The sequence below is a fragment of the Augochlora pura genome, chromosome 7, assembly GCF_028453695.1.
Source record: "Augochlora pura isolate Apur16 chromosome 7, APUR_v2.2.1, whole genome shotgun sequence".
Lineage (NCBI taxonomy): Eukaryota > Metazoa > Arthropoda > Insecta > Hymenoptera > Halictidae > Augochlora > Augochlora pura.
In genome coordinates, this window is record NC_135778.1 from 35554166 (window position 1) to 35571684 (window position 17519).

At 33.3% G+C, this 17519-nt stretch overlaps 6 protein-coding genes across 13 annotated transcripts; 3 read left to right on the plus strand and 3 right to left on the minus strand.

The window, feature by feature from the left end:
- Positions 1–176: 176 nt before the first annotated feature.
- Positions 177–2002, minus strand: LOC144472839 (toll-interacting protein B). The gene is made up of 6 exons (XM_078186245.1): positions 1770–2002; positions 1367–1540; positions 1115–1248; positions 829–1033; positions 588–758; positions 177–483 (listed from the first exon to the last, which is right to left on the minus strand). The coding sequence occupies exons 1-6, from the start codon at positions 1815–1817 to the stop codon at positions 373–375; spliced, it is 843 nt and encodes a 280-aa protein (XP_078042371.1). The 5' UTR covers positions 1818–2002; the 3' UTR covers positions 177–372.
- Positions 2003–2905: 903 nt separating this feature from the next.
- Twf (twinfilin actin binding protein) lies at positions 2906–8583 on the plus strand. 6 transcript variants are annotated; one of them, XM_078187779.1, is made up of 6 exons: positions 2906–3032; positions 3443–3533; positions 3723–3800; positions 3881–4540; positions 4608–4726; positions 8401–8583. In XM_078187779.1, exons 2-6 carry the CDS (start codon positions 3509–3511, stop codon positions 8569–8571), a joined length of 1053 nt encoding a protein of 350 aa, XP_078043905.1. In that variant the 5' UTR covers positions 2906–3032; positions 3443–3508; the 3' UTR covers positions 8572–8583. The 6 variants fall into 6 exon arrangements, with proteins under 6 accessions (XP_078043905.1, XP_078043906.1, XP_078043907.1 ...); XM_078187777.1 differs by lacking the exon at positions 2906–3032 and adding an exon at positions 3085–3350; XM_078187778.1 differs by lacking the exon at positions 2906–3032 and adding an exon at positions 3085–3221.
- Positions 8584–9288: 705 nt separating this feature from the next.
- On the minus strand, positions 9289–10683 carry 140up (RPII140-upstream gene protein). Its single transcript, XM_078187782.1, has 5 exons — positions 10548–10683; positions 10257–10445; positions 9929–10180; positions 9604–9852; positions 9289–9531 (listed from the first exon to the last, which is right to left on the minus strand). Exons 2-5 carry the CDS (start codon positions 10433–10435, stop codon positions 9414–9416), a joined length of 798 nt encoding a protein of 265 aa, XP_078043908.1. The 5' UTR covers positions 10436–10445; positions 10548–10683; the 3' UTR covers positions 9289–9413.
- A 139-nt stretch (positions 10684–10822) lies between these two features.
- On the plus strand, positions 10823–12167 carry LOC144473681 (sperm-associated antigen 7-like). Its single transcript, XM_078187783.1, has 5 exons — positions 10823–11033; positions 11122–11189; positions 11275–11363; positions 11430–11767; positions 11836–12167. The coding sequence occupies exons 1-5, from the start codon at positions 10955–10957 to the stop codon at positions 11952–11954; spliced, it is 693 nt and encodes a 230-aa protein (XP_078043909.1). The 5' UTR covers positions 10823–10954; the 3' UTR covers positions 11955–12167.
- An 85-nt stretch (positions 12168–12252) lies between these two features.
- Positions 12253–15719, minus strand: Exo84 (exocyst complex component Exo84). Of its 3 annotated transcripts, XM_078187771.1 has the most exons (9): positions 14883–15719; positions 14715–14816; positions 14455–14599; positions 14090–14392; positions 13853–14000; positions 13254–13763; positions 13024–13154; positions 12548–12964; positions 12253–12459 (listed from the first exon to the last, which is right to left on the minus strand). In XM_078187771.1, exons 2-9 carry the CDS (start codon positions 14792–14794, stop codon positions 12253–12255), a joined length of 1941 nt encoding a protein of 646 aa, XP_078043897.1. In that variant the 5' UTR covers positions 14795–14816; positions 14883–15719. The 3 variants fall into 3 exon arrangements, with proteins under 3 accessions (XP_078043897.1, XP_078043896.1, XP_078043898.1); XM_078187770.1 differs by having other exon boundaries at positions 14455–14816; XM_078187772.1 differs by lacking the exons at positions 14715–14816; positions 14883–15719 and having other exon boundaries at positions 14535–14708.
- A 499-nt stretch (positions 15720–16218) lies between these two features.
- LOC144472365 (U3 small nucleolar ribonucleoprotein IMP4) lies at positions 16219–17372 on the plus strand. Its single transcript, XM_078185374.1, has one exon. It carries the CDS (start codon positions 16355–16357, stop codon positions 17288–17290), a length of 936 nt encoding a protein of 311 aa, XP_078041500.1. The 5' UTR covers positions 16219–16354; the 3' UTR covers positions 17291–17372.
- The last annotated feature ends 147 nt before the right edge of the window (positions 17373–17519 follow it).

Below are 17519 nucleotides of genomic sequence, written 5' to 3' on the forward strand. Positions count from 1 at the left end.
CTTGTTATACTTTTTTTAAAGAGCAAACTCTTTATCGAGACCAGAACTACTTCCATCGATTTCTTTCCTTAAAATAAAAAGCTATTCAAACAATACTTGTATTTACAATACATACACACACACAAAGAGAAAGAAAGAAGTAAAGGATCAATAAATATGGGAAACATTAAGAAAGGTACTTTCATAGAAAATATATTTCCCTGCCCAATAAAATCTTATGAATTTCCTTACGAAACCTCCTAGATGTTAAAAACCCTAAAATGCATGGCAATAGGTCGCACATATATTACATTCTGAAAGGAATACAGCGTAGCAGAAAATACAAATATGGCCTTCGGAATTAAATAAAATAATTTACATTAAAAAAACTACTTATTCACACATCTGGATCAATGAATTTATAGTTACAGCCTTTTTCCCCTGATTCACATCATAAACAGATTTAATTACTTCTTTGTCCAGATTGGGGAACATTTCCATGATCTGCAATTAGCATACTCATATAATGATTCTCATAGAAATGAAAATTATGTATATCACATTTTTAACAATTAAAATAAAGCAGTAATTATATTCCATATATTTACCTGTTTTAACTCGACCTCAGCATTTGGCAAAGAACTGGGTTCAGCAGGTGGTACAGCAGCTAGAGGAGGTGTTGCGTAGACATGTACTGGGGCATACTGTCTCATATCAAACATTGCTGAAGAAGGAGCCTTCATATTTGCTGGTACATTCATATATGGATGTCCTTTGGTCTATTGAAATTCAATAAAATCATTAAATGATCAATACAGATTTCTTCACCACATTATTAGCAACCTTTACCATATAACTAAATACTAGATTTATCATTCCTTCTTGATTGTCTCCCTGTTTTCCACTAAGCCTATACCAACTCTCAGAAGTTTCTCCCTTTTGGAGGACTTGTGGTGGAATGTCTATGTGGCCCCATGCTATCAACTCGTCCATTACAAAAGAACATTCGTCATATATTTCTACATATATTTGTGTAACTCCGGGCGGCAGATAGCTGTAATAATAAAAGAAGAATGTATAAATGATAATTAAATATGCTTGAAATTATGTTTACATGTCTTTGAAATACATATACCATCGAATAACTTTGTTCCAATGTGGATTCTTTGCTCCATTGGAACATGTGTGTGTCTCGTAAACAGCATGACCTACTCTCAATCTCACATAAGGATCCATTCTGATCATCCCGTAATTTTTTACTAGTCTAGCCTATAGGAAGTATCTTTTTGAAATTATGAGTAAAATATTATTACGCAATATATGTGTTTCAATTTTAAAGGATATATTGCAATTTCTATAATATTGAAACCACAGGCTAACAGATTACCTGAACGATTGTTATGCTAAGTCTACCAACATGCGGTTCATGCATCACAGGCATATTTTGCAGTTGCGCCTGATGAAGTGCAAGCGCAGCTTGTTCATCAGCAGCTTCCTGTCGTTCTTGCATACTATGCTCCTCTACTCGAAGAAATCCCTGAGGAAGCGGGCCCAGAAATGCCTAAGAGATTCCAATGTTTCTTACGCATTTATATAGTTGATTCTAAATATTTCTAGATATTTGACAATTATGGAGCATTGCAAAGCATTAATTTGTTAAACGTATTACATACATTGAATTCATTTCTAATTCTCTAGTTATTATTACCGCTTAATCGTAAAAGAATTGCACCATGCTCCAGAAAATTTTATCATCGCGATACTGACGACGTATAATTCACACAATTTACCCGTTTTTTCCATTCTTCATATAAAACCGAACGCCTCTCAGTTTCCATTATAATATAATATTAAGTTGTATCCTTGACAAAATTCAAAATATCTTTGTCGTTTAATATAGAAGAACTACTGTCACACACAGGGCAAATGAAACCTGTCAAACTAACAAGTGAGAACGTTTTGATGCATCGAAATGTAATCATATCATAATACACATATGATACGATGACAGCACGCCATCTTAGAGAAATCTTAGAAACAGAGGTCGCGCAGATAGTAACCAGGGCTTTTTGAATGTAATTTTCTAAATTAAGCTTTAATCGTTTTGCATTAGATACTTGCGCGAATGTACCACAAAACATGAAAGTAGTATTTAATTCAGTATTTTTCTAACAGTTCTCTTATAATATATACAAGCCTAATAGTTTCATTAAACATACCTAGGAGTGGGATCCTTTCGCATCCTAGTGTAGAAATCTGTTCCATCTTCTGTTCTCATGGATCACGGTGTAGAATTCTTACAATCTATAATAATGGAACTTCAGTAATAACCCTACTTCTGCACACCTCCAGGCTGCAGTTCGATCTGTTAACGAGGATTAATACAGAAATTTTCTTTGTTCTGATTGGTCAGCAAAGGAAAAGGGGGAAAACAAGGAATGATAACTTTTTGTAATATTTTATTAAACTGTTTTATTGTATTAGGAAATTATTTTCTATATTCTGATATAATTTGTAACATATATTTATAAGCTTAACCCCACGTTCAGCAGTATTATTGCCAACTTTAAATCGTTAGATTCATACCAGACAGTGATAACCTTCCCCAGATCATGTGAATTTGTCAAAATATTTCTAAAGAACATATTTATCTCAAAGTACATTAAACAGCTTTTGCACATACTCTGAATACAATGGATTCCATTTATTTGAAAGTTGAAGCTCCTTTGCAAATAAAATTTCACGACGCGTGTCTCAGATGGCGCGTCAATCGAACGAATGCGCGAAAAGAGGGAGGTAGCAAGTACGGCAAAGCAAGCTAAATTGCCTGTTCATACACACACACGCATATAGAATCTGACGGGTATCGTTCTGTTTCTCTCCATCGTGTCTCGTTCTCTTTCTACAGTACTTGCTCGAAGCTGATGCGCAGTAAAATGGTGGAGATGCGCGAGCCAGTTTAGGGAGCACGAAAAGTGTGCAGGAGTAGGCCTTATTACTGCATGTACATTATATGATTGTATGTATGTACATATATACAGCATTTTATATACATATGTACTTTTCTTTCATACCACGCGCGCGCACGCACACGCTCACATATTTTCTCCCCTCTCCTTCCTTTCTGTTTCTTGATCTGCATGCTTATCACCTTTTCTTTCTGTTTTATTAAAAAAAAAAAGTCGCGAAGTGTGAAGTGCATTCGGATTTGGAGCAATTTAATGAATGATTTATGATACGTGGTTAGTCCAGCTTCACTAACATAACGTTTGGATTCATTCAAATTGGCAGAATGTGGATTCATTAAATTGCTCAAGAATATTTGCTGGAAAAACCGCGTGCCCGGTAGTTTCTCTTGATTTCAAATTCATGTAACTTTTTTTCTCGCATTCGAATCATTTACACAGACTGCTTGCGGTAGTGGTGCTACATATACATATTAGTAATTCTCCTTCCGCAATAGGTTCCAAGAACTACGTGTTGTACGTTTTGAGCGAAAGAAAATATTTGACAAATCATCATTGAAATCATGTCGCATCAGACAGGGATCAAAGGTAAATATTTACCATGGCTCTCATGGTTTCAAATTTCATGAAAATTAAGTTAACCTCATTTCGATAACAATCGTTACGCAGCAGTATAAATTTGCAAAAGAACGAGTTCAATTTGTGCCTACATCATTTATATTTGTCTGGAATGTATCACTTTGCCGCAATATTGATAATGTGTTTTATTTATTACAGCAAACGATGCTCTCAAAAAATTATTTGCCAAATGCCGTGATGGCAAAATACGGGTTTTGAAAGTTTCCATAGAAAATGGTAAGTTAATATATCTATAGTATCTATTTAAATAAAATCTCTACATCAACATACATGTATATATCTTCCTTGTCTTGCAGAGGAACTAACAGCTGCTGCTTCCTCAAAACCTACAAGTAAGTGGCAAGATGATTACGATAAACTAATCAAGCCACTGATTGTTGAAAATCAGCCTGCATATATTCTTTATCGACTTGATACCAAATCTCCTGATTCTGGTTATGATTGGCTGTTTATATCCTGGTCACCTGATACTGCACCAGTGAGACAAAAAATGCTCTATGCATCAACTAAAGCTACTTTAAAACAAGAGTTTGGTACAGCTTCGATAAAAGAAGAATTACATAGTACTGTACCAGAGGATATAACCTTAGAAGGTTACTATAAGTACAAGAGAAACGATGCAGCTCCAGCACCGTTAACTACTGCTGAAGAAGAATTAGCAGAGCTTAAGAAAAGTACAGTTAGCACAGACTATAGTGTAGAAACAAGACATCAAACATTAAGTGGAGTAGCTTTCCCTGTAACAGATGAAGCAAAACAAGCAATTACAAAACTAGGCAAAGGAGTTCACGAGTATGTTCAGTTGAAGATTGATTTAGAGGAAGAAAAAATACATCTGGTCACAGCCTGTGACATTTCATTGGATAAACTGCCTACAAAAGTTCCCTCGGACTCTGCTAGATATCATCTTTATAATTTTAAACACACTCACGAGGGAGACTACATGGAATGTATTGGTATGTGAAATGGGTAGAAATATTATAATGACTTTATTAAGTAATAATTTATATCTGTCTGTTGTAGTTTTTATATATAGCATGCCTGGATACAGCTGTAGCATCAAAGAAAGAATGTTGTACTCATCATGTAAAGCACCTCTCTTAGAACTTATTCAATCACTCGGAGTAATTATAACAAAAAAAGTGAGTATAAAGAGCTACCTTACAATTTCATTATATATTTTCCAGCTTACTTTATTTTCATTGATTTGCTTGTGTACTAACAGGAACTATTTAATGCATTTGATCCTACATGTATAGGTATCCATACATATCTTTAATTCTTTGTATTCCAAAAAGATAGAAAAACCAAACTCGCATTTTTCACTTTCTGTTACTATACTATGTGATATCTCTTTCTTTTCTAGCTTCTACTCTTTTTAATATTGGAAAGTAAAGTATTATTTTTTTTTGTAAAACTTTGACAAATCCTAGTTGGAAGTAAATAGTGGCGAAGAGTTGGCAGACATGTTGGAAGCTCCTGCAACCATAAAAGAAACAGCTGCTATAACTCCTGCAACTCCATCAACGCCCTATGCCCCTACTCAATCTATACCAGAGAAAAAATCAAAGCAGAAGCGATCTTGTGTCTTGAGTTAACCGAGTCTATGTACTTTGATTGCCATTATTTTTTATTACTCTTCAATGTTAAAGTATTTGTGATGTCTTACAACAAATTCATATAACTTCCTCCATAAATTCAAAATTTGTGATAGTACGTTACAAGTAGATAGTTTTAAAATGATATGATGAGTTTCAGATACAATCCTCGTTGGCGTAAATACTGTTACACTTGTCGTGAAATAATTCAAATGAAAAATCTGCTACGTTTTATAGAGATATGAAAACTTTTTAATTAGCAGTGATTATTAATACTTAATGTTAATTGGTTAAAGTGATAGCGAGTCAGAGTAGACCGAGCAATGTATTTTTCTAAATTTTAGAAACAAAATTCTCGCGATAAGGACTCTTTGAAGCGCTTATTGATAGTTACAGACACATATTCTGGATGAAAATGATTGTCATAGGATGCAGGTTTTTGCTGATTCATGAGGATACAGTAATAAGTCATCCTTTGTTCGTGCTGGATGCAGCATTATAAAAATGCGATGAGATTCATTATCAGTTGAAAGTGAAGCCTTCCACTGGATTTTAATTTCATCTTTTAGTAACCAATTATTAGAATCTATTAGTATTTACTCTTATGAAATTTTTTGTAGGGATATTATCTTTGTAACTGCAGTTCCTTTATTTTATTTTATTCTATACATTTATAGCTTGTCACTCGAACATACAAAAGAAAATCCAGTGAGTCGACTGTGAGAATTAGTTCCTAGTCCAATGGAAAGTGATATGTATCATAAGTCTCGTTTTGTATTAGTGATTTTGTTAGGTGATACTTGAAGGCTTGATTTTCAAATTCATTCAAACACGTCTATAGGAATTAGCAATATAGATTAGAGTATTCCAGATAAATACCTATGGTAACTTGCATACTTTACGTGATTATTAGAGAGTTAGGGAAAATTCCATGTGCCCTAGCTAACTGACGCCACTCACCTAACTACTCTGTGTAATTTAAATAGAGAATAATAAGCAGACAAGTGATAAATGTGCAAATACCATACTGATATGTGGATATATTTTTTTGCACACGATTATCGTTCTCGAACACGAGCTAGTGGTAATACTAGCATATGTAGTATATATCTCTATATAAATTAATCATATTCTATATTATTGTAAATGATACAGAATACTAGACTCCACAAATGTGTGTACTAAGACTGATCTTGGTATGTCCCATTGGCTGTATAGTCAGGAAATAGCACAAAGTGTTCAGATTTGTGTAGATAAAAACAGACACACTTCGTATAGTATTCATACATCTTTCAATTATTTATTTCTTATTTATTATTTTAATTTACAAACAATACATATGTGAGAGATAAGACGTAGAAGTACATAATTGACTTGTGTTCTTAATGAATTAAAAGAATAGGAAGATGTTTTCTACAACGAAGTTGGAAATCGGATTGTGATATGTTATCAGTATTGTTGTTTCAAATTGAACTGTATCTTTTTAAATTCGTTTAAACAACATTCCTTCTATGAAACATATAGCAAATGGGACTATATAATCTAATTGCCAGCAACAAATTATTCGAGAAACATTCTATTTTTTCTGATCTGTATTTTTTTAACACTCGTAGCTTTTTATAAACTTGTGAAAAATTTTTGTCAAATACACACACACACGCGCGCGCGCGCGCAGACACATACACAGAGAGAAAGAGATAGAGAGAGAAACGAACAAATTACTGGCATGAGAATTTGGCCTAATTTAAATTAGTGAAATGGTAGCGGGGTGCACCAAATGTATAGAATTTATTTCATTAAAAAATATTTGAAAGAGACAAATAGAAAAGAAAATACACCTTGTTTTTACAATGATGTATTCAAGAAAAGAAAGTTTTGCTTATTCTTCAAGACATGTATATGCTGACATGAAAGTCGAGCTTGACATATGAGATTTTCCAAGATATAAAGAATTCATTTATAGTTGGAATCATAACGTACATACTCATTGTTTATTAGTTCAGCTTTATGTAACTCATATAGAACAAGTTATTCTATCTTATGTTCCTCTGCACTGCTCTATTATACATGCATTTATGTATATAAAAAACATGTAGAATTTGGCAAACATTTTTATGTAGTAGTTTCAGAAGAAAAAGTAACCAAAAGAAAGAGATTCAAAATGCTCAATAATTGTTAATGAACATAATGCCAAGCAAAATTTCATATACGCACTCCATGTCTCATAAAAATTATGATCATGATACCAATTCTTTAACTTATGGTGAATGTAATTGACATATGTATTAGTGTATTTTTACTTATGATTATATTATACAGAGTATTTTGCAGCAAAAGGATTTTGACACAATGTTTACAGTTTTGCATATTTCATTAGACACAGACAAGTACCCATTGTTATCCCATGGACAAAATATTAATTTAATACTATAATTCTATAAAAATTTTAACATGCAAAACTCTAAATGTTACGTTAAATTCTTATCTTTGTCAAATATTCTGTATATTGTAAATATATATGAAGATAAACTAGTACATATAGTGTTATCCAGATTTCTCTTATAATTACAATCATAAAAAGCCAATTGATTAGTTAAAGAATTGGTAGCATGATCCTCACCTTCAAGAGACATGATGTGTCTATGTACACTTTTACTAGGCATAGTATATGTTCCACGTTACATAACAACGCACATTACAGCCTGGACATGCTTTATAATCTTGTACCAGGCCTATTCTGTAAGTCTCTAGTATAATTTTATTTTCATTCTGTTAATACGTAATTATAGGTTTATTATGATTAAAAAAATTGTATATCTTGCCAATACTAAAATCGCTACAAACAATAAAGAATTATGTAATTTAATCTAACAGGTTGTTGTTGTTTTAATTTTCAACAAGTTGATATCAAACGATATGTGTTCAAATTTCTACTTTTTCTTGTATTATCATCAATCATGGTTTACCCAAATACAATAGGTCTGTAAGAAGAACATGGTGAGTCAATCCTTGGATGGGTATGTAATTATAATTAAGATTTACAAATACACTTCAGTTATCTTACAGAATAGGCCTGTGCATTTATAAAATTTGATTTCCAATATCTTTTTTTTTTCAAATTGCTCAATTTGTTTCTTTGTATCTACAAATTCAGCAATACATTTCTGCTTTTGTCTGTATTATAATAATTATCCTTTTAAAATGTGTTGATTGCATAGCTTGAAATAGACGATGGAAGAGAACTAACTGAGGGATTTTTGCAAGAAGAGTTACATCCAAAAATCAGTTTGCATCAGCCAAAATTTGCGAAGCCTAAGGGTCCACCAAGCAGAGGTGCAAAACGTTTAACCAAGGTTCAAGATTTAGGAACTTCGGACCAAGATAGTTAAATAGATATATTAAGAACTTGTTGAATGAAACACATGCAATGTGTATGCGTATGCATGTGTGTGTGTATACATATTATACATACATACGTGTGGATGTTCCCTCATTCGTTCGTACACACGCACATGTATACCATATTGTTCCTCTGTTGAGCAATAAATGTGTCGTATTTTATCTCTTATATTTGTTAATCGAAACGTATTATTTTTCAATATGAAATAATGCTTTCTTTTGTATGATTTTGAGTTTGAATTTATTAATTTTACATGAGCATCAGGCCTATTTTGTAAACGTGATTTTAGACTGTATTAAATCTTATTTATATTTGTTCATTTTAATGCACAAAGTATTATAAAAATGTAAATAAGGAATATTTGTAATAATGATGAGATATATGTATATACGTTTGCGCGTATAGGGTAGAATGCAATGGGATTATTTTTTATACATAAGTGGGAACTGTTAAAAATTTCTCTTGTTTATAGATATACGGAAAAATAATTTGGAGCAAAATTAAATCATTAATAAACTTAGGGAAATTTTGTTTCAATCGCTAGTTTGTTAGTGAAAATATAGCTTTTTTTGTATATCTATAAAAATATAACCCATTTAGATGTTCCTATTTGCACATTTACCAGTCTGTAAATTCAATTCATAGTTAATTAATGAATTTTTTAATGAAATTAAATAACTTTAAATAACCAACATATTCAGTGATATAAGTGAAAATTGCAGTATTTTATGTTGTATTCAATATATTACATAATCTGTGTTGTTTGAGAACTATTAAATAAATAAAAAAATTATACACATCTATTCACATTCAGTTTTTTTTAGGAACATGTTACTCTGATTTATTTGGAGATTTGGCTGTTTCTTGCAGTACTTTATTTTCTACATACATCCGTTGAAACGCTTTTGTTTCATCATCCATGTAATTTCCACTCATTTTTTTTATATTACTGTAAAATAAATATTACTCTAAAGTGAATTAACATTATTGGTTTAAAAATTATGAGACCACAAATACTTACTCTCGTCTCTTTTGCATGAGTTGTAAATGTACTTCGTACAAGTCACTTATCTCAGTTCCAGTAACATACAACAGCAGCTTTGATATTGTGCCATAAATAGTGCCTAATATGCTACCAACAACTGTACCTGCTACCATGCCTTTAAGTCCCATATTCATTTTAAACACACTTCCTGTGAAAGCACCAGCGGTGGTAAAATTTATTATCTCAAATTTGCCTCTGTATACATATGTCAAAATTGATGTGCCCCTAATAGAGAACTTTAGGTGGAGTTATATTTATACAAGTGTCTTATTATAGATATTACTCATAGAAATCATCTTACTGGAATAAGAAGCAAAAGGCTCCTGCTTTTAAGCCAAGACGCATGCCCGCTTTAAAAAATTCCAAAGAAAATTTATTTTGTAATTGCCTTTTTGCATGGAAAGTGCTGTCCCATTTTGTAGCTTGATTCTCTCTTATAAAGTTTGTTGGTACATCTATTGTTTTTATAACACCTCCAATAACAAACCCTCCCATCACACCTGCAGTTGTAGCACTTAAAATAGATTGAAGCTCTTTGGAAATATTACCTTCACTGCGTTAATAATAAAACTGGAATTAATGCTGTCAAAAATGAATAGTTGATTTCATATGCCAGAAAACGAACTTACCTGTCATAAAATACATTTTTTAATCTATCTATACCAATTTCACCTGGAGATAGAGATTCTAGTTCCATTATTTCAGGTTGTTTCATTTCCTTATTAACACAGTCATTTGGACTTTCAACATTGGAAAATGGAAAGAAAAATGCGTATAACAACGATCTGTTTATCGTTGAACGCAACATCGTGTTTTTCCTATCACGTAATCCAATAAAATAGGTTATGTTGTAACAATAATTATGGTAAAATTAAAATACTACATTTTTTTAAAATCTGAACTTATATTACGGAACTTACCTTTATAATATATTCATGTACAGAAAGATACAATGGAAATTGTGACAATATTTTTGATGAATAGTAGTAACGCGGTGCAATTCAAACTAACCTCATTCAATTGCAATTAATGCCCTCAGTCGGCTATACCGTCCTGTTATCCTATGTATGTACGTACATTCATCTGTAGTATGCCAAGTTTGTTGTACAGTACGAATCTGTTCTGCTAGATGGCCTTAAATATCATTTCTGTCACCTTTTTATCTAGAGAGCAAAACTTTATTATAGATGAGACATTCGTTTGTCGCCATGATTTGTCGAAAGAAAGTGTTTTGAAGGTCTTCCTTGGTCTCCTTTCATAGAGTACTTTTCAAAAGGAAAAACAAATTTCAACGATACGTAATCGTCGACATAATATCAACAGAACCATGGATTTGTTGGGATCTATTATGAATTCTATGGATAAACCTCCTACAGTCAGTGATAAACAAAAAGCATTGATTAAAAGTCAGTTGCCAGTTAATCTATATCATCGGTCTTCCTTCTTTTTTATAATAATTATTTTTATTGACACGATAACTTCTATTGTGTACAGAACAGAAAGAAGAATATCAGAAGCATCAAAAAGCAGAAGCTGATAGATTAAAAATATTTCGAGAAAAGGTTCAAACATTTTCTTTGATACACTGCTTTCATGAGAAAAAAACTGTTCAAATATACATTACTATTTTTATTTCTATTGCACTAGGTAGAAACAAAGATTGATAAGTTTCTCCAAGATGACAGTATTAAGGAATACAAGTTCCAACCGATGGATCAGATTCATAGAAGTATAATGTACATAGAAAAAGCTATATTGCAAATTTAGTACAGTGGTAGTAATATTATATTTTCTTATTTTAGACACGACGTTGCTGAAGTGGCAAATGTGTGGGCATACTCCTTTGGAGAAGATGGTGTGGATCGGCACATAATGATTTTTAAGAGGGAACATGCACCGTCAGAAGATCACCTGAATGCATTACGCAGAGGTGAAGAATGGAATGACAAAATAGCTACGAGAGTTGCCAAAGAGAAGGAAAGACGAGCTAAAGAAGAAATAGAAGATGCAAAAGCCAAGAAGCGAAAAGACAACTTTGTACCAAATAGTTATTATAAGGATAAGTATCAACACTTAATAGGGAAGGAAGCGGCTTTAGAGGCAGCCAAGAAAACAGAAGCTAACAGCAGTTATGGTTGTGGTAGGTCTATGTTTTGACCTTTTATCTTCTCCCAAAATGCTTATTGCTAATTCAAGGTTTGATTTCAGTTCCCAGTGAGAACAAGAAAGATCAAAGAAGTATAGAACAGACATTGGCAGACATTCGTGCAAAGAAACGAAAATTAGAAGAAAATAGAAACACTGAGAAAACAAAGACAAAAATATAAAATAATTCAATAATGTACCAGTTGTTTAAATCAAAATGCTGTATATTAAGCATAATTTTCATTTGTTCCCTATTAGTATTAATTATACACCTGTGATAGGTTTTAAAAACAAGTTACTCTTATTTGATTTAGTAGGTGTATTTATTGAAAGATAAAACGAATTAACTTATATGGGTTATTTACTTGCAGAAATCACTTGGCTTGTAATAACCCATATATAAAGTATAATACAATACATCCAACGTGTCTCGTTTTCTTTTACTTCCCGTTAGTACAATAACGCGACATTTCTATACAATCAAATATATTCTGTGGTCGAATACTTTGCTACAGACGTCCTAGGTGCGGGTTTTGGTTTAGTAAAAGATAAAGAATCGAATACAATTTGTTCTTTCAAAGCCAACAATTTCTTGAACACTTGATTGGTTGTCGATTTATATAGCTCTAGCCCTCGTACAATTATAATATCTCGAATGTAGGCTGCATTATCATGAACCAACTGTTTCTAGGGTTAAAAGAAATAATTAAAATAATTAGAAATCTCGACAATGAGGAAATTGGACACGATGCCATGGTCAACAAAAATTAATTACCTCCTGTGATAATTTCGGATTCGTAAGGGATAAAATAATATGTTGCACTTGAACTCGCATGACAGACACTAGTACTCCATCTATGGTAGCCATGAGTTCTGGTGTAGCAACGTTTAAACAATCCTCTAACAGGCTGATGTAAATTTTTGAAAATGTCAGTGTGTTTTTGGTCAATGTGACCCTATGCTCGTCTATTAGATAAGACAATGGGAGAGTTATTCCAAGGTCGTCCATTTCGGATAGTAATTTTTGAACGTTTTTGCTTGTTTCTAAATTAGTCGGTTGCCAAGAGTCCTCAGCTATATGCATCTTTATAGTTTCAATATATTTATCACCGGAATCTTGTATAGCTTTTGTTAGCGGGGATCTCAACTGACCATCTAGTTGATAACGAAAATCCATTCCAAGATGCGTCAACTAAGAAGAAAGATACTTTAGCAAATATTAAGAAATTCTGTTGTTGTCTACGATTTTACCTGATCACAGTGACACCGGATAGAAACTATACACTCCACTAAAGTGCTTAAGGACACTTGAGGAATAAACAGTTGTTTGATTAAATGTGTCGTTAAATGTTTAATTTCTTGACTGCACCATACAACCAAACCTGAAATTAAGATAAAATTTACGAATGAAAAGAAAACATATTCAACATAAACAATTTTGGCAGGTACATTCTGATATTTATATCAGATTATATAGTTACCAGATGTACAATTTGTAGATTGTAGAAAGAGTCTTCGAAATTCTTTAGAGATTTCTACGATATTGCTAAACGCGATCGCGCTAAGTTGTTTTACGTAAGGTGCGACAGCACCTTCTCTTTTAACTCTTTTTAAACGTGCCCTTAAGACGGCGGTACATAGTCGTAAATACAATTGACAGGCTTGAGCACTTCTATTAAGTTGTATTAATAATTTTACTACACGTCTTGCACTTCTTAAACCACCGCCTTGAAGTGATTTTGCTTCAGCACTCACTTCAAGCTCTTTTGTTATAACGTCAACCAAAGATCGGCCCCTATCGTTTACTTTTGAATGTATATCGATTAAAACTGGCGATACTTGGCAATCGTTTAAATAAGTTTTTGCCTTTTCTAAAAGGCCGTAAGCTTCTTCAAAATGACGTTGAGCTATACAAGAATCTAAATCTTCTGCAACTTCTAGCATCCACTCTGGTGGTGGTTCGAACAATTCTGAATCTACGTCGTCTGTACCTGGAGAACCAAAACAGACCATTGTAAGAGAAGAACCGGAATATATGTTTAACTTATAATAATAATTTCATTCAGTGTCTTGATTGAACCTAGAGTATTAGAATCAAGAGACATTGATCGGGAAGGTGGCATTTTTTCTTCTTTGGATCGTGTGTCAATGTTCTGTGCATGTCCATTTGGATTGTCTTCAGATAGTTTCATTTTCTTTGCTTGTTCACATTTTTCCAACCACTCTTTCTAAAACAAAAATTTTAATGTTACAATTTTGATCATATTTTTCTTCATAAAATCTGAATAAAATTGTAGATGTTTCTTGGCACACTAACTTTGCTTGTTGCAGTCGCACATTGGAAAACTCTTGTATCAGAAAATGCTAACAGTTTGAATGCCAATTTTACTGTTCCTAAATCTTTTACATTAACGACTGCTAAACTTTCAAGATTATACACAGCTTGCATTTTATATCTTGGTGGCCCCCGTCTGTTTCCATTTGCCAACCACGAAGAGATCATCAATATGTCATTGAATAGATATGCATGAACTCTTTTCAGTGGAGTTCCTTCCAACGGATCTAATTCGAGTAGTGATCCTTCATGCAAGCACATACGTCCAGGTGTTTCTGCTAAACTCTGTAAACCAAATCAATGATTCTTCCTTATTTTTAAGGTTTGTTCAAGTTTCACGGGCTCACCATTGCGCCTTCTACATTTTCAAGTAGTAGCATCAGTTTTTGCTTTTGCTCTTCTTCCTTGGAAATGTATTCATTGGTACCTTCTTCTCTAGATTCAGATGCATCTTCAAAGATAACGCCTGCACTTCTGGTGGACCCTAATGTACTTAATAAAGAACGTTGTTCACTTAGTAGTTGAGATAACTGATACATTTCACTTTCCAGATGTGAAATTTCTTTGGCTGTTTCTATGAACTGCATATAGTTTTGATAAACATTACGTTTCAATTGTGCGGACGTATTGTTTGCAAGTTCTTGAATTTTTGCTCGTTGCTGCCTTAACTCGTCCGCGCCAACGCATTGTGCGCTTAGTTCTTTAACAACTGAAAAGAAACGGAATATTTAGTATACTTTCTTACATTTATTTACATGATACTCATAAAACTCACATTTTTCTGCACTAAAATCTTCGGTTGCAAACACTTTTGACAGACTATCGGCCATCATATAAGTATTAAAAATACGCATTTACTACTTGACGTATCATTCAAATTTCATTTTAAGGGTTAAGAACCATTAAGTACTTCCATCATCGATTATAAATTAAGAGGCACAAATTACAACAGATAATTAAAGCACGTACACATAACCACAGACGAGGTTTGGATCAGAACAGATACGTACGAACAGAATAGACAAACTATTCAACATGATATACAGGGTGTATCAAAATTACTGCAACTCCGGGAAATGAGGGGTTCCTAAGGTTATTTGGAGTAATTTTTTCCTTAGCAAAAATGCGATCTGCGACTCTGTTTGCGAGTTATTAAAGAAAAACAGCAGCCAATAAGACACGGGCGCGCGAAATCTCAAAGTGCTACTACCTAGTATTGGCATCGCTTCCGATCGTGACGGAAGGAGTGGGCTGCGCTCAAATTTTGAGTAGCGTTCGAAATAATGAACAAGGAGTGAATTTTCTGAATTTTTGATTAATTTGAAAAATCAGGATGTGCATGTTGCCTTCCAATGTGTAATAATAGTCTTGAAATTTAAATATTTTGCTAATTTATAGCCTACTTAATATTTAAAAAACCAATCACCACAGATATACCACACCAACCATGTATACGAGCACAAAATCAAAGTCTACTTAATAATTAAAAAACCCATCACCAAATCACAGCCATTAGCTCCATGTAATTACAGATTTCGAATTAGTTGCAAACGAATTTGCAGCTGATTAGAAATCGGCAATTACATCGATTGCCCGAGTCTCACCACGTGGAGGTTGCTGGAGTGGAGACTCAAAACTTACGTTATAGCGTAATAAAAGAGCAGTGTGCGACTCACATTTTTTGTGAAGTTAACTCGGGAAGCAACAGCAACAGCAAAGAAAGGCAGCAGAAGAAAAAAGCAACATCAAGAGTTTTTGCTAAGGAAAAAGTTACTCCAAATGACCTCAGAAATCTCTCGTTTTCCAGAATTATAATAATTTTAATACACCCTGTATATGAACATAGACTTTCGTAGTTCAACGTAACTACCATACCGACGCAGAAATTCAATAGTGATTTCAGCGTCCTCCACTCAATGACAACGGTCAGTTGATGAAATATCTGTTGTAATATAACAAAACTATGTATGGAATTCGACTAGCATTAAGAGACGTATGCGGTGCAAAAAGAAACACCCCCCCCCCCCCTCTCTCCCAAACGGATACTTTCAAGATCAGCTATGTGGCGCAATCTGGATGCATTGATCGCAACTATATTGTATATTGTTGTCTTGTATTGAAGAATTTCCACGCAAACACGTGTTGTTTAGCTCAGCCTTTATATTTTTGTCATGACCGATTCTCGACATCTCAGTTTCTTCACATAAAAAGAATTTAAAACGGAAAGAGACGTAAGAACAGAAGAAAATGTTGCGCAGACAAGCAAGACTACGTAGGGAATATCTATATAGAAAATCAGTTCAGGACAAGTTGAAGAGTATACAAGAAAAGAAAGAAAAATTGAAACGCAGTTTAGAAGAGAATATACCAATACATCCAGATCTTAGAAAGGACGCGTTACGTGTACAAAAAAGTTTGGACTGGGAAGATGCTGGACCAGAAATGGCTGTTGCTATGGGCACTGAAATGGGTGGAACTTTAGGCTCGCATGAGGACGATGAATACAGATGGGCTGGAGTAGAAAATCCGAAAATTGTAATTACCACTTCTCGAGATCCTAGCTCCAGATTGAAGATGTTTGTCAAGGAATTACGTCTAATATTTCCTAATTCTCAAAGAATGAATCGTGGAAATTATGAAATGAAGCAACTCATACATGCTTGTAGGTCAAACGATGTTACAGACTTTATAATTGTTCATGAACACAGAGGAGTACCCGATTCCTTGATCGTTTGTCATCTACCGTACGGACCTACTGCATATTTCACAATATCAGATGTTGTTATGAGGCACGATATACCAAAGATTGGAACAATGTCGGAACAATATCCTCATCTGATTTTTCATAACTTTAAAACAAAGTTGGGGGAAAGAGTTACTAGTATTTTAAAGTATTTGTTCCCTGTGCCTAAAGAAGATAGCAAAAGAATAATTACTTTTGCCAATCACGATGATTATATATCATTTCGCCATCACACTTATAAAAAGGTAAATGGGAAGGACATAGAGTTGACAGAAGTAGGACCAAGATTTCAGTTGAAACTCTATGAAATTAAACTAGCTACATTGGATATGGAAGCAGCTGCTGACATAGAATGGGCATTAAGGCCTTATATGAATACTAGCCACAAGAGAAGATTTTTATCCAATGAAGATGGATGGCAGCAAGAAGATGATATATAGAGATACTTTAATCATAAAAAATTCGTTGACCTCAATAAATTTTCAAATATTGTATATATATGTATTGAATCCGACCGTATTAAATAAATAATTCTTTATACATTTATTATACTTTTTTGCAAAAATAATTTGTGGAATACAATTATACAAATAATGCGACTTGATAAGCGAATGTTCAAATTTCCCGCGGTAAGTTATGAATGCGTAGTATATACGAGTTGCACACCAG